The 24,651-nt window shown below is 39.1% G+C and overlaps 1 protein-coding gene across 4 annotated transcripts in view; it reads left to right on the forward strand.

Annotated features, from left to right (window-relative positions):
- Positions 1-520: 520 nt before the first annotated feature.
- The window catches only part of qtrt2 (queuine tRNA-ribosyltransferase accessory subunit 2), a 28,343-nt gene continuing 4,212 nt past the window's right edge, over positions 521-24,651 (forward strand). The window contains exons 1-9 of one of the 4 annotated variants that reach the window (XM_043700638.1): positions 601-622; positions 1,462-1,686; positions 5,713-6,047; positions 8,897-8,952; positions 10,274-10,350; positions 10,999-11,208; positions 16,960-17,159; positions 17,880-18,031; positions 21,248-21,358. In XM_043700638.1, the coding sequence (XP_043556573.1) occupies positions 5,848-6,047; positions 8,897-8,952; positions 10,274-10,350; positions 10,999-11,208; positions 16,960-17,159; positions 17,880-18,031; positions 21,248-21,358 (1,006 nt within the window). In that variant the 5' untranslated portion in view covers positions 601-622; positions 1,462-1,686; positions 5,713-5,847. Of the gene's footprint in view, positions 623-1,461; positions 1,687-5,712; positions 6,048-8,896; positions 8,953-10,273; positions 10,351-10,998; positions 11,209-16,959; positions 17,160-17,879; positions 18,032-21,247; positions 21,359-24,651 lie in introns of those variants that run through there. The other 3 variants (XM_043700635.1, XM_043700636.1, XM_043700637.1) reach the window with 3 other exon arrangements.

Here is a 24,651-nt window from a genome sequence, read left to right on the forward strand (position 1 = left end):
GTAACTTTTAAATGTTCTGCAATTTACATATGAAAGAACGGAAACCAACATGTTCATTTAAAAGATTAGATACTAACAACCAATCCAGGTCTTTTTCAATATATAATTTCATTTACGTTACACGCTGAACTTTTGTTATAAATTCTCCGTCTTACGATCTTATTCCCCACAATCACCTGATTAAGGAGCGACGCTTCGAAAGCTAGTGCTTCCAAATAAACCTGTTGGACTATAACCTGGTGTTGTGATTTTTAACTTTGTACACCCCAGTGCAACACAGCATCTCCAAATCATTTATTATTCTGCAAAGACAACCCTCTCCGCGCAAACGTCCAGAATAAGCTGCTGCTTGGGAGGCTGCACGATCCCTCAAGACTTTCACTGGTCCCCTCTCTACCATGCAGAATCCTTGGGCCCATTCGCAAGCCTCAACAGCGCATGCTCCTCCAACACAACGACACAGCGACGGCCGCAACCGCTCCTCCATCCTATTCGTCACGCGACGTTACGGCGCCTAATGCGCATGCTTGAGTTGTGGAAGAGAGCCCCGATCACATGGTCACACGTGGCTCCTCCCCTTGAGGCCGGGTCATTTGGATGTTCAGAGTGGCGCCATGTGGAGGTAAGGGAGGGGATTTGTTTGTCTGGCCTGTCGGTTGGTCGCTGTTCTCATTTGGCAATACATCTCTTGAGATTGGTTCGGCTTCTCAAGTCGGTAACCCGGTTAAAATGGTCTCCTGCTCTGAACGATTCTGTGATTTACTTTCAAGTTCATCTATCCAGTTTCATACCAGGCCAGAGCCTGTTACTGGGTGCTCAGATGGGAACCTGGCTGTTCAGCAGTGCCAGTACATAATACAAATAATCAACTTGAAATCTGTTTATTTCCTAAACTTTAGTTATTGCTATAAAACATCGATTCGTTGTCAACTAGGTAGATTAGTGTCTAATTAATTAAATAATTGATCTGGAGAATATGAATTGAAATTCCACCACTACAAATTGAGAATTTGAACAGCTGAAAGAATCTGGAAATAGAAAGGTATTACCAGCTTTGCGAAGATAGAAGCATGCCAGACTTGAACTAACTTAGAATAGGAAGGATGGTGTACAATTTGGAGCTTTCAGCTGTTGTTCATATGTATCTGCTTTGCCTGTCCTTCTTGGTGGTAGTAGTTATCGGTTCAGAAGGTACTATCGAAGGATCAGTGGTGAGTGCCATTGGAGCCAAATGGAATGTAATGCCAATCAAATGAGCTGCTTTGTCTTTTGCTTTTGCAGTATTTTGCTTTTAGTTGTATGGCTAGTCACGTTCAGCTTTTGGTTAATGGTAGCCCCCAGGATTTTGAAAGTGAGTGAAATGCCAGTGAATGTTGAGGATGATGGTTCGATTTGCTCTTGTTGAAGATGGTCATTGCTGGTTACTTGCCATGTGTCAACCCAAACTTGGATTTTGTCCAGGTGCATCAGTATGGACTGCATCAGTAATCTGAGGAATCATGAATGGTGCTGAATGTTTTGTAGTCATCAGTGAACATCCCCACTTCTGACCTATGGTGGAGGAGAAGGACAGTGATGAAATGGCTGAAAATTATTGGACCAAAGACTCTACCCTGAGGAACTCTTTCAGAGACATCATGGAGCTGAGATAACTCACACAACCATAATTATCTTCATTTGTGCCAGGTATGATTCTGATCCACCTTAACCCCAGTTTTGCTGTGGCTTCTTGGTCCAATGTACTCTTGATATCAAGGACGCCTCGCCTCTGGAATTCAATTTATTCATCTATAATTGGACTAAGGTTGTATTGAAGTCAGGAGCTGAATGCGACTGGCAGAAGTCAAGTTGAGTATCAGTGAGCAGGTTATTGCTAACCGATAGCTGCTTAACCCTTTCCTTCATTTTACTGAAAATTGAGAGTAGGCCCTTGGGGCGGTAATTGGCTTGGTTGGATTTGTCCTGCTTTTCACGTACAGGAGTTAACAAGGCAGTTTCCCACATCGTTAGAAAAGTGCAGTGGCATAGTTGAATCAGAAGAGCTTGGAGTTCTGGAGCACAGGTTTTCAGTACTGTTGCCTGAATGTTGTTAGGTTCCCTTTAATTTTCTTACTGGCTGCACAGGCCTCTGAGGAACCAGAAGTCAATACCACGATCGACGTACATAGAACAACAGCTCTGCATTGGTCAGGGTCATCGCTTTTGCAGTATCCAGTGCTGCTGAACATTCCTTGATTGAATCAAGTTAATCAAGGCCATGTTTGACCAAGGAGCCCAAGCAAAACTGGTGTTAATGGGAATCAGAGGAGAAGCTCTCCAATGATTGAACTGAAGACTGGCATCTGTGATGCTAGGGACTCTGAAGGACATTGAGATAGATCATTCACTTGCAGAGGACTGTTAACAGTTAACTATGTTGCTGTAGGTCTGGAGTCACATGAAGGCCAGACCTGTAAGGATTGTAGTCCAAAAAAAAACTACAGATGCTGGAATCCAAAATAGACAGACAGGAGGCTGGAAGAGCATAGCAAGACAGGCAGCATCAGGAGGTGGAGAATTTTACATTTTGGGTATAACCCTCCTTCAGGACTGAAGAAAGGTTGCACCTGAAACGATGACTTCTCCACCTCTTGGTGCTGCCTCTCTAGCTATGTTCTTCCAGCCTCTGCCTTGACCAGTAAGGATGGCTGTTTCCTTTGCTAAGGGATGTTGGTGGATCAGAGAGCCACAAAACCTATCAGACTTTTATTGAATTCCACCATCTGCTGTGTTGGAATTTGAACCTAGGGGCACAGAATATTATCTGGGTCTTTGGATTACCACTCCAGTGACCTACCGACAAGGACATTGCCTTCCTTTGGATCAAAGGTTCTGTTTCTGTGCTATGCAACTCTGATTCTATAGTCACTTCTATTGAGGAAAATGTAGTAGACACACATAACATAATTCACAAGTTTCTGTCAAGCATTACTTCAGTCTATGTACTTTTGGTGGTGCTGATTGAGGCATGACTGTAGATGTGGGAATTCAAAGAATATTTTAAAAATTCAGTAAGAAGGAATTTTTCATCTCCATCTTTGCAGTTTTTCTGATTTGAGAAACTTTGGCACTGCTGCAGCTGCCCACTTGAACCCCACTTAATAATAATCCCATTTCTGCTCTGCTTGAAGCAGTCCAAATGGAGCTTTATAAAACTGTAATTTTTCTAATGTACAAGTACTTGCATTGACTTTATTGTTGAACTATTAAAAGCAAGCAATCTTATCCATATATTTAGGCTAACTGCATAAATATCTTTGTAGAATTAATCATGTTGTTTATAGTTGTTAACCAGAACTCCTCTTACATATCAGCTGTTTTCTCTGTTCTCAAGCAAAGGGTAGACTAGTCAAATTCCATAAATGGCCAAACTGCATTATTTTAGTCTGGATAGCAGATGTGCAATGAATGCTGAAACCTCAAGTAAAAACCAAGTGCTGGAAAAATTCAGTGGGTCTGATAACATCAGTGAAGAGGCAAAGTGTAATTGTTTTGAGTCATTCCTGACTCTTCATGGCTCAGTCCCATTTAAATATGTTATCCTAATAGTACGTTGAGTTTGCTTACAAGAGCATTGAACACTTTGCTGTTGGGGGACACAGATGATTTGGATCATTACATCTTTTAAGGGATAAATCAACAAATATTTCAAGTAGAGCAAGGTATAGGTCAATCAGATGAGAGTGTTACTGTAGCAAAGTACTATGGAAATAGTAAAATGCAGACAAGTATTTGCAATGGAAAACGTTTGCAAGATCCAAAGGAAAGGAAAGTGCTGACTGTGACAGTCTAAAGAAGGATACAGGTTGAGCGAATGGACAAAAACTTAGCACGTAGAATATCATATGGGAAAACGTAACATTATGCACTTTGGAGAAAGCCTACAGAAAGCTACAGGACTGAGGTATTTGGGAGTCCTGGTGCATAAATCCCACAATTAGATTAGATTAGATTAGATTAGATTAGATTAGATTACAGAGGGCAAATAGAAGATTGGCCTTTATTTCAAAGGGAATTGAGTCTAAAGATGGTGAAGTCTTGCTTAAACTATGCAAAGCTTTCGTTAGTCCACACATGGAGTACTGTATACAATTTTGGTCCTCTTATCTGAGAAAACATACTAACATTAGGGGCAGCTCACAGAAAGTTCACTGGGTTGATTCTGGGTATGAATGGAGTTTTTTTATGAGCAACGGTTGGGTCCATACTCATTGGGGTTTAGAAGAATGAGGGATGACACTATTGAAACATACAAGATTCTTAGAGGACTTGACAGGGTAGATGTGGAAAAGTTGTTTCCCTTGTGGAAGAGTCTCAGTCCAGGGGGCACTAACTCAGAGTAAAGGATTTAAGTCAGAGATGAGGACTTTCTTCTCTCAAAGGGTAGTGAATCTGTGGAATTCTTTACTGCAGAGAGCTGTAAAGACTGCGCCATTAAATATATTAAGGCTGAGATAGACCAATTTTTTCGTCAGTGACGGAATCAAAGATTAGATAAAAGCAGGAAAGTAGAGCAGAGGATTATCAGACCAGCCATGATCTCATTGAATGGTTGGGTGGTTACCATGGGCTGCATGACCTACTCTGCTCCTACGTCCTCTGGTATAATAAATCAAGATACAGGTTCGTGGCTGGAAGTGCTAGATATTGGCAAGTGTACAAGAATAAAGGGAACTAGAAAGGAGATTGTGAAGTAGTGATTAGGTAACGTCATATCATTTTTTACCAACCTGAAAAAATCTGGAGGAAGGTATTTGTATGAGATGATCCCTCATTCTTTCCTAGGCCCTTGGTGTGCTATACCTCCCCTGCGTGTGCTGTGAATGGTGGCAAGGTTACCTTGAAACTAGCAATGAGCACTGAGATTGTACGTCAAAATCAGAATGACTGATAAATGTAGATGCAGTTGTGACATAAATAAAGTAGAATGGGAAATAAACGAAACAGTTGAACACATTTGAGTCCAACAAATTTGGAAAAAAGTGAAGTGAACTCAAATATTGATAAAGCATGAATGGATGGTATAAATAAACATGAAGGAAAGGAATTGATAATTAATAGTGAAAAATTATTCTGTTTTGACGGCACGGCAGCAGAGCTCAATGAACTTGTCAAATTGTAGGATAAGCTTTGGCTGAATGGAATTGAAATAGTTTCAAATTAAATTTTGGTTTTTGGTCAATTGGTAAACGAAGTGTTTATAAATTCAATGAGAAACATAAAGATGACAGTAGGGTAAGGTGCAATTTGGAACTTCCACGGAGTGTTGTGCTGGCTTGGATGGGACATAAGACCATAAGACATAGGAGTGGAAGTAAGACCAGTTTATAAATTCAATGAGAAACATAAAGATGACAGTAGGGTAAGGTGCAATTTGGAACTTCCACGGAGTGTTGTGCTGGCTTGGATGGGACATGCAAATCTCCCTGCTGTTACAGTAGCCTTGCTCTGCTGTAGTGGGTGTAAGGCTTTGTTGGGACAAAGCGGACAGCACAAAAAATATTCCTCTTTCCTGATATCCTTTGCACATTCGGTATGAAAATCGCTCATCGCTCTGTAAGTTAAAAATAGTGCAATAATTTTCATTTGAAATCGGATCATTCAAATTTACTCTGGATAATAGAATGAATAGATATTTTACTAAATATCATTTGATTTTTTTTCTTTTCACAGAAACCTCAATGCTATTGTGTACTTTTCGTGGGCTATACAAATATCTGGTTGTCGTCATATTTAGCAGACTGTCTGTATTCAGTAAAAGATCTCCCGATCAGACCTTCATATGTACTACTTGCTTCAATCACAAAGATGAAGTTAATCCTTTCCAGCATTGTGAATGGTTGTCGCTATGGTAAATTGATTGAAGTAGGACGAAATGGCAGTAAAAGTGTAGACATTCCTGGCTGCCTGCTTTATACCCGGACAGGCAGTGTTCCACATCTTACCCATGATACACTCAGCCTTATAGAAGGAGTTCCTGAACCTGTGCACCTGACATTATCAACAGTGTATGTGCAAGTATAAAACATTTTCTTTTCTTCTGTCCTTGAGTTGTAATGTAAATACAAGAAGTGCCTGTCAAATGCCGAATAGGAACACCAACTTTCAAATATCATTGTTGACTTGGATTGGTTTAATTCGAGAATGTCTGTCAAAATATGTTTCTTTGCCTTCAGGTCAAGTGACCCCCAGAGATCTATATATGTAATATTTTGTGTGATGTCATTTGTCTGTTGTTTGCCATCCTGGTGGCAGTGAAGAAGTCCCAGGGCCCAATGCTTTGCTTGCTAGCTTCAATATAATGTTGGGTGCAAATACCTGTGTTCTCTAACTTGAAAAGTAAGGTACCAGGTCCTGTCCTATTTTTTGTACTATTTTGCATTGTTCTTTATCAAAACCTTAATCAATTCATCTTAAAAGGTACACATTAGAACATAGAAAAATACAGCGCAGTACAGGCCCTTTGGCCCTCGATGTTGCGCCGATCCAAACCCACCTAACCTACACTAGCCCACTATCCTCCATATGCCTATCCAATGCCCGTTTAAATGCCCATAAAGAGGGAGAGTCCACCACTGCTACTGGCAGGGCATTCCATGAACTCACAACTCACTGAGTAAAGAATCTACCCCTAACATCTGTCCTATACCAACTCCCCCTTAATTTAAAGCTATGCCCCCTCATAATAGCTGACTCCATACGTGGAAAAAGATCATCTGAAGCTTCCCTCACACCCACCTCAGTCCTGAACATTATACCCAAAAAGTTGACTTCTCCATCTCCTGATGCTGCCTGACATGCTGTGGTCTTGCAGCCTCCTGCTTGTCTACCTTGGATTCCAGCATCAGCAGTTTTTTGACTTTAATTCTTTAGATGGCAAGACTGTTCTATGAAGTGAGATTGGGCAAACTGGACCGTATTCTCTATTGTTTCAAAGAATGAAATATGATCTCAGAAACTTACAAAATATTTCAAGGGGTAAATATCACAGATACAGGCTCCTGATTGGGAAGTCTAGAACTGGGGTACACAATTTAAAAATAATGTAATGGCTACTTTAGTTCTAAGTGCAATATTCCAAAACCAAAAAGAATTCCCTTCTCTATTCCACATCGGTTTTGACTTAGCTGCGGCTTCAATTTCCAGTTTTAAGACTTTGATAGCCTCATCTTCATTTGTCATATAACTGAGCTTTCAGCTTCATACAAACCTTTCCCAAGTTATGGGTGTTACTCCACGCTCCCACAAGAAATTTTAGAAGCTTCTATCTGAAAGCCTAAAGCATTATGCAGAAGGGATGCCCCAATGGTATTATTACTAGACTATTGATCCAGAGACCCATGTATTGCTCTGGGGAGCCACATTTGAATCCTGCCTGAGCAGATGGTGGAATCTGAATTCAAAAATCTTGAATCAATAGCATAATGTTTGCCCACAACAGAAGTGAGGCTCACCGGCCTATAGTTACTAGGGTTATCCCTACTCCCCTTCTTGAACAAGGGAGCCACATTTGCTATTCTCCAGTCTTCTGGCACTATTCCTGTAGACAACGAGGACATAAAAATCAAGGTCAATGGCTCTGCAATCTCCTCCCTTGCTTCCCAGAGAATCCTAGGATAAATGCTATCAGGCCCAGGGGACTTATCTATTTTCACCCTTTCCAGAATTTCCAACACCTCTTCCCTACATACCTCAATGCCGTCCATTTTAATTAATTGTGACTCAATATTCACATTGGCAACAATGTGCTGTTCCTGAGTGAATACTGACGAAAAGTATTCATTCAGTGTCTCCCCAATCTCTTCAGCCTCCGCAACTTCCCACTACTATCCTTGACTGGACCTATTCCTACCCTGGTCATTCTCTTATTCCTGACATACCTATAGAAAGCCTTAGGGTTTTCCCTAATCCTACCAACTAAGGACTTTTCATGTCCCCTCCTTGCTGCTCTTAGTTCTCTCTTCAGATCATTCCTGGCTACCTTATAACTCTCAATCGCCCCAATTGAACCTTCATGCCTCATCTTTGCATTCTACATCTATAGAACCTAAATGAGTCATTATGTAGTCTAATATCTCTGTGTGGAAACAGTTCATCAAATCTAATGGTAAGTCTGAATAAAGGCTGCTTGGTGATCTGTTACACTGATCCTGATGTAAAACTGAGTGGACATGAAGCTTTCTTTTGAATGGGGATATCATTCACTTTTGCTTAGGCTTGGGGCCTGAGCTAAGCTGCCAATCCTTCTTTGAGCACATCCAACTAGCTTTATTGATACAAATGCAGCATTGAAACTGCACGTATCAATGTCCATTCCAGACTGTGTAGATCAATTAATGTTAATGACATGATTAGAATAGAATAAATTTTTTTATTCAACTTCACAGTTGCTGTAATCTAATAATATCAACATACATGAGTTTGGAATGATCATTGGGTTATTTGTAAATTTATATATATTTATGGTGAATCCTATTTACTGTCGTGCGCTCTGATTTAGTGAGTTAGTCTCTCATGCACTGTCATTGAAACAGTACTGAGAGTCTTTGTCTAATTTGCAAATATGACTTTGAAACCAATAAACGAAGGAGGTCTGCAACTGCTTTGGGTTCATTTCCAGGTCTCACAGCCACGAAGCCTGCGATCAGTCACAGGCCATACATATTCAGTGCTTACACCCAAACCTTGAAAGTTTTATTTTCCAGAATACATCCTGAACTTTATGAAGCTTGCGTAAACAAGCTTGTGATTCTACCAGTGAAAATAACAAAGGGTTTGCTTAGTAAATGTCTTAACTTTTTTTAATCTGTAGTATTATTCTGTTCATGAATGCTTATTTGTTTATTTTGCTCCTCAGTGCTGAGCACCATGAAGTTCTGGAGGAGTACAAAGAAGGAATTGGAAAATTCATAGGTATTCATTATAACCAGTGCCAAATGTGCTCTTACTTCAAATCAAGTATTAATTATTTTAAATTTGCATAAACATGCATGCTTCATATCAGTTGTACTGGTTTTACATTCATTCATGGGAAGTGGGTGCCTGTCACTAATTGCTCCTAAAAAGGTGGTGGTGAGCTGCTGTCTTAAGCTGCTAAAATCCATCTGGTGCATGTACAATCACAGGGAGGCCATTCCAGGATTTTGAATCATTGACAATGAAGGAATAACGATACAGTTCCCAATCAAATGGTGTGTGACTTTGAGGGGCATTACAGGTCTTGGTGCTCCCATGTATCTGCTGCCTTTGTCCTTCTCGACAGTGAGGATCTTGGGTTTGAAGGGTGCTGTTCAAGGAGATTTAGTGAGTTGATGCAATGCATCTTGTAGATGATGTACACTGCTGGCATGCGACATTGGTGGTGGAGCAAGTGAAATATTGAAGGTGTTAGTAGCATGCCAATTAGGTTTCTTTGCCCTAGATAGTGGCAAGGCTTTTAATTGTTGTTGGTGCTGCACCCATCCAAGCAAGCAGAGAGCATTTCCTCAAATTCTTGACTTGTAATTTGTAGCTGGGGAGTGAGGAGCTGAGTTATTTATTGCAAATTTCCTAGCCACAGAATGTCAAGGGATGATGGTTGAATTTTCATCTTTGGAGATGATCATTGCCTGATTCTTATGTTACTTGCCACTTATCAGCTGTGCTGTGTTTGCATATAGACTGCTTCCATATCTGAGCAGTCACAATTGGTGCTAAATGTTCTGCCATCATCAGTGAGCATCCCTAATTTGGACCTTATGATGGAAGGATGGCCATAATGCAGCTACAATGGTTGGGCCTAGAACATCAGCTTTAGGAACTCATGCAACAAAATCCTGGGGCTGAGATGATTGACCTCTACCAACCACTGCCATCTTCCTTTGTGCCAGGTGTGACTTCAGCCAATGGCAAGTTTTACCCCAATTTCCATCGACTCCAGTTTTCTCTTTGATGCCATCTTGATCAAATGCTTCCTTGATGAAATGTGTAGTCACTCTCCCTTCTCCTCTTCAGTGTTTTGTCCATGTTTATCCTCTTTATCCCTCTAGGTTTTACCCCTTTTCAAATTATAATTCAAACTTATACTAGCATGAAGTAAAACTTTGTGCTTTAAGTCAATTTTGGGCATCACTCATGCCACACTACCATTTCCAACATCCATGATATTTCTATTTGGCTTCAGGTTTTTTGGATTTCATTTGTTTGATCAATTTTTAGGAGATTGTGTATTTTATTTTATTCTATTTTATGACAGGTATGCCAGAGTCAATTCTGTACTGTTCTTTGCATGACCCAGCTAGTCCATGCCCATCAGGATACAACACAAACAAAGTAAGTTGTTACAAATGTGTTACAGAATTTAGAAGCTAATTTGGATAATCATTTAGCCTTGCTTTTATTTAATTTATTCTCTTGGCTGTCAGCAGAGCTGCTCATTTTTGCTATAGGTAGATATGATTTGAGAACGAAGTGATGTTGCCAACATTATAGAATTTAGTTCTGATTCTCTTTGCCCATGTTCAAAATCTGTACTTTTCTTTCATTTATTGAAGAATCAGAACAATTGAATTTCTAGGCTCATAGGCTGGTTCTGCACTTGATGTTTACTTCAATGCTCAGTGGCTGTGAGAACACTGTTGGTTATAAGATTAATATCAACATTTCTGTTGAAATATTCTCATTCCTAAGGAACAGTACCTAAGCATTGATCATTGCATCAAGAAGAAAGTAGAACTTTGAGGCAAGGTGGGGTGGGCCACTATAGGAAGCGAGTGGGCACCATTTAGTTTCAAGTAAGACATGATCAAAATGAGACATTTAAAAAGTTGAGGTTTGCAATTGTAACTGAAAAGTAACTAATTTATGTGAAAACACTTACTAGTGCAATAACATCTGTATGAGTAGAAATTCATTTATTTTTGTTTTTTGGGTCCATTGTGAGCTAATGCCTGTTTTGTTTCTTTTGTTCAAACTGAAAAGACTGTATCGGTTTGGGGTGGAGGTGGACGAATTGAAATAACTTTGTCAAAGTTTATGGCAATGCAACAAGCCTTCAAACCTGACTGGTACCAAAGTATGGCAGATGGAGAGCCTCTTCCTCCAGGAGCATCAAGGAAAAGGGTAAAAAAATCAGTGGATCGTACTCTTGGCTTCTTGGATTGTTGCCTCAAAGAGCATCAGAATTCAGAGGTAAAGAGATGTTACAGCTGGAAGATTCATAATGCTTCTCATCTCTGAGAGAGGTCTCCTCTCTGCTTTACATGTCACAAAATCATAAATGATTTCCTAAGTCTTGCAAATAATGAACTAGAAATTCTCTTCTCATTGTAGAATTGAGAGTGTAGTTGTGACAATATTGTAATAATTTCTGATTCATCTTTTCAAGAAAGACAGTTTTTAAATGGAGAAATCTTGTATAACGTGTTCTTGCCAGTCACTTGCATTCCATGAGGAAAGGCACTGTGCATACTCAGAATTTCTGAGTACTTCGGACCTCATTAAAAGTAGCTTGAGCATTGCATTCAGTGTTATTTGATATCCCAATAGAAGGATTTGGAGAATCATCTCTCTAAAACCCACAAACCCACTTTTCAGATCTGGGTGGCCTGATTATATTAGCACCAGGCTTCTTTAATATTTTCCCACCTTGGCAAGCAGGAAATCTAGCATCAAGCAAGAAAACAGCCATCTCTTTTGCGAGTTGACCTTGGAAAATAGTGGAGATCGGGCTTCATTGCAGGGTTCAGGTAATTTTCTGCAAGATGCTTGAGGTCAGGACATCTTGTTGTGGTTGGTGACTAGGTTGGGCTGTCACTAATCCCTGGAGTCAGGAGAGACCAGTCAATAGAAGGGATTTCAGTTGCTTCCTTACAGGGCCAGAGGAAACATTCCTGCACCAGAGTCCTTGGAATCTTCGTCAGTAACTGATGAATATAAATTATACTCCCAGTTTAATCAAGACTGCGTGGTTTAGCATGTCATTGGACTGTTCTGTGTCTTCCCAACTAGGACAAGGAAGCCTCACAACCCAGCACTGTTAGACTAATGACAGGTCCGTACACATTGAGTAGTTTTTCATTTTTTAGACCAATACATCTGTCTGGTTAAAGTAATTTTCTTGAGACTGTTTGCTGCTGCTTCTAGTTTGTGGGAGAATCAATTCTGAAGTGTGTGAGATGTGAACAAATACCACGTGGTGTTGCTATCTGTATAATGTTATAAAAGCAACTTCACTAATATATTTATTAAGCTGTTCTGTGTGTATGAAAAAAATATATACCCATTGAGAAGAACATAATTTATTGAAAATTGAACTCAGGATAACCTTTTTTTCTAAGCATGAGGTAAATTAATGTAGGAACCACGTTTTGACATTTGGATAGGAGTTATACAACTGGCAATGCAAATTTGTTATAACTAGATAATTAGCTTTCTTTTAAATTTCCAATTTTTGGCATAAAACCAATCAAATACAGGATATTGATTCTGGGCCTCCTTACATTTGGCATCCTTTATCAGTAGCAAGCTAGGCAATAAATGGTGACTTAGCCAGCAAAGCCCTCATCACATAAATTAATAAATGTTTTAAAAAACAAACACTTTTGGCCAGGTGTTTTACCTGCAAGTTACCTTCTTTTTGCCCAAAAAATCAGCTTTCCTAGCCTAGTTTGGAAGAACATTTCCAAACCTAACCATGCCATTTTCCTATTTCCCCATGTCACGTTGAAGATGTTTATGTGACACAAAAGGTAAATTTGAAAGGGATTAATATTTGAAAAAACTGAGATTTTTTTGAGGTTGCTCCTGCTGTGTTAGACCAGACTTTTGAAGCTGGTCACACCAATACAGTACACAATATGAGTGATGGCATTGTGGTAATTTTGTTGGACTGGTAATTCTGTTTTGGGAGCATGAGTTCAAATCCCACAGTGGCAGGTGGCGACATTTGAATACAATAAAAATAAAATCTAGGATAAAAAGCTAACATAATGGAAACCATGTGACAACTGTTTACTGTTACGAAAGCTCATCTGGTTCATTGATGCCCAGTCTGGCCTAAAAGTGAATCTGAATCCACAGCAATGTGGTTGACTCTTAACTACCCTCTGGGCAAGTAGGTTGGGCATTAAATGCTGACTGAGGCAATGATGCCCATATCCCATGAATGAATTTAAGAGAAAAACAATTATAATTGTTTTCTAAACCAGATGGATTTAGAATATATCATATTACTCAAGACAGTACAACCCTATACCATATACAAAACCAGACTGAGTACTTAATTGAGATTGCTATCAGCATACTTTTAAATTTTAAAAATAGACTTGCAGGGCTACATGTTAGAGCAAAAGAATGAGTGTGATTTGATTGCCTGACCAGGTGTCCCTATAAACTCCACGAGCCAAGTGGCAACTTATTGCGAAAACATTGTTGTTATAAACTATTACTGAGCAAAACTATTATGTCTTAAACCATCAATGGGCACTTCTTAAGTAGAAATACAACAAAATACCAAAAGCTTAATTCTGACAGATTTGGCATTAAGTTTGTCTTCACTGGACCCAAAATAGATTCGAGGATGGAAGATCAAGAAATATTGAAAATGATTAGGAAAGAAAAAATGTAATATTTCAGACATTTGGATCCTTTTATGAGAATGTAAATATCCATTAAAACTATTGGCAGCAAAACAGGTCAGTTCTAGAGGAACTGGAAATGTATTTATGCAGCATTATTGAAGTTAGAAACCAGACAGGAACAAATTAACCTTCAGACTTTGAGCTTCTCACAGCACACCAAGAAATTTTCTATCAGTGAACAGAATTTAGCAAAGGTGTGTTATCTTGGTGCTTTCACTAAAATGTTTGGTGGCAAAGGCAGGAGGACAAAAAGTGATTTTCTCCAAAAATGATAATTTGGATGTAGAGTGCCAGTGTTTTAGCTCAAGTCAGATTTGAAAGTTCAATATGACAGTTGCAGTCCAAATGCAGCTAGGAAGCAACTGGAATTTTTTGGTGTCACTTCGAGAATAAAGAGGGCAATGTCAAACACACAAGATGTTTACCCCTGACTGATTTATGTTGGCAGTGAAAAAAATTGTACCATCCCAATAATAATTATCATTGGAATTCTTGGTATAGAAGCGGCATTATGTTTCATTCTAAAAAGAACAAGCAGGTAAAATTTGTCTTCCCTGAATTGTGATGCAATTCCTAGACCATCAACTTATGTGGTTGTGAAGATTTCCCAGTAATAAAAATCTTTTTTGCTGAGGCAAACAAGGAAAGAACTAAAAATATTGATTTTTTTTTAATGACTTGATTGGCAAAGCGCCTTAAACATTTGGCAAAGGAAAAGGGCTGCAAATTAACAAGAACCGTGACTGAAAATTTGGGTTTAGATGTAAATTTTTGGGAAGTTAATTTAATGTGGAGAGAAATGTGAAGAAATATATCAAAAAGATTTCCAGACAGTTAATAATGGGTTAACTGAAGACTGTGCTGGCTCTGAGGAATGAAAGGAAGACATGATGCACAGAAGATGGAGTTTAAAAAAAATTGCAGGAATTGCATCACAATTCAGGGAAGACAAATTTTACCTGCTTGTTCTTTTTAGGATGAAATATTTTGAGAAAAGATAATAGGGCTAGACAAAGTATGGATGTATGGTGCTGCACAGCTATCGAGGGATTTATTATACTACAGGAGACAGATCAACCAAACTGACAGTACATTCATGAACATCCACTCGCTCCACCACCTATGCTCCATCACATCAGTGTATACCATCAAGATGCACTGCAGAAATTCACCAAAGCTCCTCAGACAGCACCTTCCAAACACGATCACTTCCTTCTCGAAGAACAATGGCATCTGATGCATGGGAACACTACATGCTGCAAGTTCCTCTCTAAGCTGTTCATCATTCTGACTTGGGAATACATTGCTTCATTGTCACTGGGTCAAAATCCTGCAATTCCCTCCCCAATGACATTGTAGGTCAACCCACAGCACATGGACTGCTGGGGTTCAAGAGGCAGCTCACCATCACCTTTTCAAGGGCAACTAGGGACAGGCAAACATATAACAAACCTTTTATTAGCCAGCACCTATGGGACCAGGAGTGTGCCGATTAATCAAATGTAATTTGTGTAAAAATATACTTAATACGGAAATATAATGCAGGAGCTATACTCTTTCAACATTACTGTTATACTCTACAGCATAAATCACTGAAATAGTTATGCAAATTTGCCTAAAGTAAAACTTACCAGCAAAGAACCTTCTCACTTGCACCCTCAACTGACTACTCTGATGTTGTGGAGATTGCAATAATACAGTAAATTTCTGGTATTTCAAGTACGTAACTTTTGACGGTTTATTGAGAGTGCTGGTTCATAAGGTGCCAGGTAGAACAAACTATACAGGTTTCCTGTAGTTCTTAACGGCTAAGGGGATCAAAGGGTATGGGGTGAAAGTAAGAACAGAGTATTGAGTTGGATGATCTGCCATCATATTGAAAGGCGCAGCAGCTTGAAGGGCTGAATGACCAACTCCTCCTATTTAATATATTTCTATCCTCCTGAATTCTGTTGCTATCTTGCCATCTTTCTTTACAGCATTTGAGTGTTATAGTAACTATAAACCAGAGCATTGGGAAAAGTTGATGAGCAGAGACATCTGGGAGTTCAGGCCCATTGTATCCTGAAGATGGCTGCACAGGTGGATAGAGTGATCAAGAAGGCATATGGTATGCTTGCCTTCATCGGACAGGGTATTGAGTATAAGAGCCGGCAGGTCATGTTAAAATTGTACAAGACTTTGGTTCGGCTGCATTTAGAATACTGTGTATGATTCTGGTCGCCGCATTACCAAAAGGATGTGGACGCTTTGGAGTGGGTGCAGGGGAGGTTTGCGAGGATGTTGTCTGGTATGGAAGGTGCTTACTATGAAGAGACGTTGAGTAGGCTAGGATTATTTTCATTAGAAAAAAGCAGATTGAGGAGGGACCTGATTGAGGCCTACAAAATCATAAGGGTATAGACAGGGTGGATAGAGATAAGCCTTTTCCGAGGGTGAGGGATTTAATAACAAGGGGCATGCATTCAAGGTGAGAGAAGAAAAGTTTAAGGAAGATACATGCGGAAAGTACTTTACACCGAGGTTGGTGGGTGCCTGGAACTCGTTGCCAGTCGAGATAGTAGAGACAGACATGGTACATTCATTTAAGATGCATCTAGACAGATGCATGAGTAAATGGGGAGCAGAGGGATACAGATCCTTAGGAATTGAGCGATAGGTTTAGACAGTGGATTTGGATCAGCACAGACTTGGAAGGCCAAAGGGCTTGTTCCTGGGCTGTAAATTTTCTTTGTTCTTTGTTCAATTCAAGCAATTAGGGTACAACGAAAAGGAGCAGTGGTCCGAACTCTGACCCATTGGAAACACCACACTACTTCCCTCTAGCAAATGTTCAGCAGTAAACTCTCTGCTTTCTGTCATTTAATTGCTTTTTCCATCCCTATCACTATAATCATATTGACTTCAATTTTACTAGTCCATTATGTAGTACTTAGCCGAATGCCCATATACACAACAGTTGCACTTCCCTCATCGGCCCTCTAAATTACCTCATTAAAGAATTCAAATCAAGTTAGTTGAACAATACACAACTTTCACAAATTTGTTCGAACTTTACTTGCTCATTCCTTTTCAAATGGGCAATTAATTTTATCTTGGATTTATGTCTCAACATTTTTTCAGTATGGACATTAGGCTCACTTTATCAGTTTGAAATATTAAATTACAGTTGTAATCACAAATTTAACTTGTAATATTTCATAGATGAGCAACATTTTGTAAAAGTTACATTGCAATAAATTAAAACAAAGTTAATACGTTTGGTGAGTGTTGGAGTTGAGTGTTTATAATTTTCTCCCAGGTGCTGAAGAACAGTGAGATTCTGGGTGTAATAGAAGGAGGAGATATTCTTGAAGAACGACTGAGGTCCGTTAGAGAAACTATAAAGAGGCCAGTTGGAGGTTTCCTTTTAGATGGTTTTCAGGCAGAGGATATGCCTGATGACCCAAAATTGAACTTAATTGCTTCAGTCACAGGAGAACTGCCTGAAGACAAACCCAGGTAAAGAAAAATGTGTAATATGCAATTATTCTGCTTTATTTGAACAGATTCCAATAAGTGCAAGTCACCAATCCTTTTATTTTAAAGCAGCTTAGGAATTTATGGCAGCAGCAAGCAGATACTGGCATCTCTGTTTTTTCTGATAACTGGAATATAGTACATCTCATTTTGTTGTCCTGAGTTGTGTTAAAGTGAAATAACATTGGTCATTTAATGGGGCCTTTTTCCTTGTTTAACTTAAGAATTTCATTTTGAAGTTGTTTGCAAAGTTGGGCTGATGTAGGATCACATGACCTGATTTGGCCTATTCCACTCCCTTCCCCACTTCTTCACTGCTGAGCCTCGCTGAGCCTTGTTCTGCTTCCCAAGTCATCCTCTTGCCGGTAACCTGGCTGTTGCTGCTCAATATCCTATTCTTTCACCAAAGTTCCCATTCCTGACACACTCATTTACTGTTTCTCTCTCCTGAGCCCTTGTTGTGAGCCACAGCTCAAATTGTGAGACAGAAGGAACAGCTTCACCTTCCAAAGGCAAATACACTGTATTATGTAATCCCATCTGATCTGAGTGTTCCTAACATTTTCTATTAGCCTTTTAGTTAGCTTTCTTGAAGGGCTATGGTTAATTCCAGAATGTGAGTATTTTGTTGCACATCTCCTGTTTAATCTAGTGATATTTATTCACATTTCTCTCTCTTGTCCTTCCCTCCCACTATATTAGGTTGATCCATGGAATTGGAAAGCCAGATGAAGTGCTGGAGTGTGTATCAAGAGGAGTGGATTTATTTGAAGGTTTCTTTCCCTATGTAATGACTGAGCAAGGAAGAGCTCTGACATTCAAATTTAAATACAAGGTGGACCCAGAAGCAGAAGGTAGAGTCTTAGAAAGTCAGTGTATTGTGTTATTATTCAGTAAATAAACAAAGGTTGGCAGGCTGTGCATAGTAATACATTCAATTTATTATTCATGGCTTGGTGTTAATGCCTACCTAAACATAGGTCAAAGTTAGGAGCAGCAAGTCTATCTGAACAATTTGCACTATGAGCAGACTTTATTTCCTCACCACCTCCACGTCAGTGGCCCAATATGTATCCGCCATCTCTCTTTCACCACCTTGTGTGATGTTGTCTAATCAGTAACAAGAGTCTGAAAGAGGACTGAGCTGAAAATGTGATGCTGGAAAAGCGCAGCAGGTCAGGCAGCATCCAGGGAACAGGACAATCGACGTTTCGGGCATAAGCCCTTCTTCCTGAAGAAGGGCTTATGCCCGAAACGTCGATTCTCCTGTTCCCTGGATGCTGCCTGACCTGCTGCGCTTTTCCAGCAACACATTTTCAGCTCTGATCTCCAGCATCTGCATACCTCACTTTCTCCTGAAAGAGGACTGAGCCATATACATTGTGCAAAAGGTAAGCAGACTATTAAGTAAAGGTTTGCAAACACAACAGGGCTAATTATTCAGATCATGTTGGATGTTAAAATTAAAATGTTGATTTTAAAGCGAGACAACTAATTTTTCTACATTGTAACGTTTTGATGTTTGTCAAAATGAGAGGTGTTGATGATATAATTGTCAGACACATACAGACCTCTGGTATCTTTACCTTTAATCTTGAGATTGTGGGTCATCTTGTCTGTTCTCTGATCCCGTTATTTCATTGCTCTATGTAGCAATAAATAAATACGCTTCCGCAGGTTGTTACTGGTACAACATGAAAAAATCAAGCATAACTGCTCTTATTTAACGACTATCAAATACTTTGGTTTCAACCATTCATATGAAGAGTTACATTGAATGGACATTGACATTTCTCATTCAGGTACACGTCATAGCTTTTCACTACCCGATCCTGAAATAGCACCTTCCAAACCCATGAGCATTTCAATTTAAAAAGATACCTAAAGCGCATATATATGGGAACACCACCATCTGCGAATTCCCCTCCAATCTACTCTCCATCATGTGGAATAATTCCACAGACAGCAGCATCCCATAAGCAAGTCACCCTTTATATACATGAGGAAAATCCATGACATTGATCCAGCTCCCTCAGAGCCAGCTGTCATAGAGTGAAAGAACATCTGTCAGCCAGAACTCCCTGATTGTGATTGGTAATCTGATCCAATCAAGGAACTCATATATTCTGAGGTCCATCTGGCTGACTTTGTTACAATCTCTATACTGGTTTGGAAATGTATTGCTGTTGCTGCAGTGTCACTGTGTCAAAATCCTCCCTAATGGCAGTCGATAGCACATGGACAGCAGTGCTTCAAGAAGGCAGCTAACCGCCAGTTTCTCAAACGCAGCTAGGAATGAGCAATAAGTGCTGGCCAGCCAGCAACACTTAATGTCTCGAGAATAAATAATTTTTAAAAAACTGAGTGTTGCTGGTAATAGAATTGGATGCTTCGAAATGTTGCAGTTCAGAAATCTGTTCTTTTTTTAAAATCACAAAACTTGTATATTCTAGATATTTAATTTTGAAAATTCAGAATTTAGAAATATTAAAGACAAGTTAACTTACAAAGAGTTTTGTCTTGATGGAAATCTGCATTTCCAAGTTTGTGTGCAGATGCAACATCAAAGAGATGTGAGTTAGAGCTGATGAAATAGTTCGCAATAACTAAATTATGTCCAAGAGAGCTGGTCAGCCCACACTAGTACTGCATAGAAGAAGCAATTACTAGCTATGAAAAGAGGTTGAGTAGGTTAGGATTGTTTTCATTAGAAAAAAGGAGATTGAGGGGGGACCTGATTTGAGGTCTACAAAATCATGAAGGGTATAGACAGGGTGGATGGAGATGAGCTTTTTCCCAGGGTGAGGGATTCAATAACGAGAGTCACGCGTTCAAGGTGAGAAATGAAAAGTTTAAGGGGGATACACGCGGAAAGTACTTTTCACAAAGGTGCCTGGAATGCGTTACCAGCAGAGGTAGTGAAGGCAGGCACAGTAGATTCTTTTAAGGTGCGTCTGGACAGATGCATGAGTAGGTGGGGAGCAGAGGGATGCAGTTGCTTAGGAACTGGGCGATAGGTTTAGACAGTGGATCTGGATTGGGTCAGGCTTGGAGGGCCGAAGGACCTGTTCCTGGGCAGCAAATTTTCTTTGTTTTTTTTGTTCTTGGTATCAGTTTTTCTTGTGACCTGGTATTGAATCAAAGCTTGGTTTTGATTAGCATCTTAGTTCAGTAGTGAAAGTTGCATATTAACATTTGTTCTGGTTTGGATTTCAATGAAAAATATGGGGGTATATTCAGGTGTTTTAATCCATTTTGCTTCGAGGCCATTGGATCTGCTGCAAGATATTTGCTTTAGTTCAGAGGTGTCAGCCACTCCTTTACGTTATCATGTTGACTGCCTTTGTACAAAACATAACTTCAGTGTCCAATATCTCCTAGGTGGTAACCAGACCCACCCAATGTCTAATGGTATGATCTGAACCGGATCTTTGTGTTCGAAGTGCATTTGATCCTTTAATCTTTCCAAAGATGGAACTCTGGGGTGAGACATGGCTTGGTTTTTAAACTAGTTACCCTATGATAGCTAAAACATACAAAAGCATACCATATATAACAAATTTTATCTCAAACATTTTTATTTCAACAATTCCATTGGAATCTTCATAATGCAGAAAGAGAGCATTCAATCTTTCACATTCCTTCTGGTTGTGAATCAGTTAATAACTAGTCCCACTTCCCTGCTGTTTTCAAAAGACATATGCAGTGTTGGCAGATGCTTAGCTCCAGCTAACAACCTTGCATAACTGTATGTGTCAGCAATAGAAAGGACCTAATGACCTGACCTGCGTTGTTAAACAAAATTATCAACCACTTTCCGACTCACTGCTGATTTACTTCTGATTGGCACTTGTAGAGATGCTCAGTGGTTTCCAAAGTTGTTTTGCTTTAAGAAATAAAATATATATGTGGAAAATATTTGAGGTCACTAAAAAGTAATTGTAATCTGATCCTTTAAAATGAAGATCAAGAATCTCAGCATTGAATTCAGAATAAGGTATGTACTGGCTGAGAATCAGGAAACCAAGGAACTTAATATACACACCACAATGAATTCCTTTGTATCTCAGCAGAACAAAAGAATCTTGTTGGTCCCCTACATCAGGTACAAGACCAACAACTTATATCTGCTTACAACACAATGACCATTGAACAATGTGAAGGGAATCACATCTATTCAAGTAAGTTAGCAGTAGCTCAAAACTTTGAACAAATTATCACCGTTTCGTGTATGCAACTATTTCTATTTTCTTCGTATTAAAAAATGCATGAACGTATTTTCCTTTTATTAACCAGCAGACAAACATTTTTAAAGAAAAACCATTTGTAATATTGTGAAATGTAATGCTGCATTTAAAGCCTGTCTAATTTATACATTCACCGGCAATGTTTTAATATATAATTTAATAATAGTCACATGTTACAACTGTAAAAAGGCCAACTAAAACTTAGATGAATAAAGCATTTTTTATTACATTCTGAAGTACTGATAAATTCATCAATCTGTGAAATAATTGCTTTGAAATATGCCATGATATCTACAATCTATTATGCAAGAAAACTATCTTGATTTAAACATTTTGCGCTCTGAGTTTTAATTTGTGTTAAAAGATATCAACTTGATTCATTTTAATGATGATCTGCTATCTGAAATTAAATCAGAATGAGGATATGCTCTGAGATTGATGGCTCGTAGGAAAATTAGGGCTACACCTATTAAGATCATAATAAATACAAAGAAACATTATGCTGCAGCAATATTTATAAACATACTGTATTTTTAAATTTGGCAACAGCACCGAATGTTTTTCCTTTTTCTGCCATCTTGTAAAATGACAAAATAGTCAATTGTTTGTTACAGCCTATTTGTTACAGCTGGTGTTTCAGTGTTGTTTATATCTTTATGTTCAGATCTCCTTCCTTCACCACCTTTTGTAATACCTTTTTCCCTCAAAGGATGGATACTTATTAAATATTAGCCCTTCCCATAATACTGTATTTATTCTAATTAACCATCATGAGCTCAATCTCTCAATATGTCAAGATACACCTAAAGCTGTCAAAGATTGTCCTACAGTCCTAATATTTGCACAAGTCTTGCTATCGTCTGCAAATTTGTACAATGTGTTGCCAAAACCTTCATTCAAATCATTAATAAGTTTGCCTTCCTACCACATCCTACCTTCACAGTCAGACTCTGTCTTCATCAAATTTGGCATGGTGGTTCAGTTGTTAGCATTGCTGCCTCTCAGCACCATGGAAGCGAGTTTGATTCTACTCTTGGGTGACTATCTGTCACTATTTGCCTATTTTCCCCGTTTTTGCGTGAGTTTCCTTTTCGTGCTCTGGTTTCCTTCCACAGTCTAAGGATGTACAAGTTGGGTGGATTAGCCATGGACACTTTGTGGGAAATTTACCAGGGATATGCAGGCTAAGTGGATTAGCCATGAGAAATGCAGGATTACAGGGATAGGGTATGGGGGTGTGGTTATGGGTGGGATGCTCTTCGGAGGCATGGTATGGACTCGATGGGCCAAGTAGTCTGCTTCCACATTGTAGAGATTCTATGATTCACCTGTCAACCATGCATACCCACCTTCCAAAGTAGGTTAGTACTTTGCCAGTAGTAATGGAAACCCTAGTTTTCTGGCTGCAACTAAATCAAGGACTGTGATCTGGAGCAGCACCTAATTTAATGTCCTGATTGAGAGAAGCTACCTTAGCAAAAACCAGAGCTAGCCCTTCAAACTCCTTATCCTGAGTGGTGAATTGAAGCAGTTTGACTGAGTCAGTGAGGAAAACCTGATTTTCAATTTGCATAGAACTAAGTTAAGTGCAAAGTTAATACTAAAATATGATATTCAGAAAGGAGCAGAACCATCTCTCTACAAAAAGTTGGCAGTAATGAATATTTTTGTACCTTTTATGTTATCAGTTAACCACTTTAGGTATTCAAGTTGTGTGATCTGCATTTGTAATATTCTTTGTAGTATGCTATTTTGTTATAATGCTATTTTGTGCTCTTTGCATCATGAGAATTCTATTTTTGGTAATCTGTGACAAAGCATATAGTAGAATATGCATTTTGGGAATATATGGTTTTTATATTATTTTTGTGAATGGTGCAATTTATTCACGTGATTGTGTGGATATATTTTGACATGCTCAGTCTGTTCATTTAACATGATTGGTTAGTGAGCTGAACAATGGAAAAAAATGAAGTGTGATTTCCGGGGAATAAAAGTAGCTAATTATAAAAATGGTGTTTACACGCTGCTCAAAATATAAAACCTCCTTTGAGGCTGTGGGTTAAGGCTTGGGTCAGAGTATATCCAATCTCTCTGCTTCATTTTTTTGTTTGTACTTTTTTGCTGGAGTCTAGCCCTTCCCGTATTCGCACAAGATGCCATACAATCATAATACCATGAATTTGGTTTGTAGAGTGCAGCACCATCTCATAAACTACAGACTATTTTCACTTCATCTTTGTTGGTGGGTGAAAAGAGCTAGTCAGGAAAAAGTCCTATTTAAAAAAAATCATCTGAATCTGAAATATGAAGATTATTTGCAAATCATCACAACTAAATTAACTAACTGCTTACCGAAAGGCTCTGCTCTCGTTTTAACATTGAGGAAACTGACCTTCTCATTGTTCTGTTTGCTTTCTTGGACATCTCTAAAGTACAGCCACAATGTTTAATTTAACTCTTCAGTTATGTTGTCTATGTTCAGCTTGTACACTGTTGAATTTTGTTGTGCATTGCTAATTGCCCCAGAGAATGGTGGTGAGCTGCTGCCTTGACCTGGTGTAGCCTACCTACAGTAGATGCACTGACATTACTGAGGGGAAGGGAGTTCCAAAGTTTTGACACTGCAGCAGTAAAGGATCAGTGTGTAGCTCCAAGTCAGGATAGTGAAGACTTGGAGAGGTTTTTGCAAGTGGTGGTGTTCCTATCTGTCTGCTGTTATTATCCTTTTCAGGTGATAGAGGTCATCAATTTGGGCACTGTTGTCAAAGGAACATTGTTCCGTTGCCTACAATACATCTTACAGATGGTACCTACAACTTCCACACTGCTTTGTTGGTGGTGGGTGTGAAATACCAATTTAACTGGCTGCACTTCCTGGATGATGTCAAGCTTTCTGAGTATTATTGGAGCCACACTCATCCAAGCAAGTGGAGCAAATGTCTTCACACTGCTGTGATGTATATTGGAGTTGGTGGACAGACTTAAGGAAGTCACATGAATTACTTCTTCTCAAAAACACTGTGTGAAGATTCATTTTTAATAACTTATCAAAGATTTGTACCTAAGATGGCGACATTATAAAACTTTTCACTCTACTCCTGTATTTCTGTACTTGAGTACACGTGACAATAAAGGAGACTCTATTTTATTCTAGAATCTGAAATATTCTATTCTACGTCGTTCTTGCAAATGCTGCAATGATTGCTAAACTGAAATTTACAGTT

Source organism: Chiloscyllium plagiosum, chromosome 12, assembly GCF_004010195.1.
Source record: "Chiloscyllium plagiosum isolate BGI_BamShark_2017 chromosome 12, ASM401019v2, whole genome shotgun sequence".
NCBI classification, from domain to species: domain Eukaryota; kingdom Metazoa; phylum Chordata; class Chondrichthyes; order Orectolobiformes; family Hemiscylliidae; genus Chiloscyllium; species Chiloscyllium plagiosum.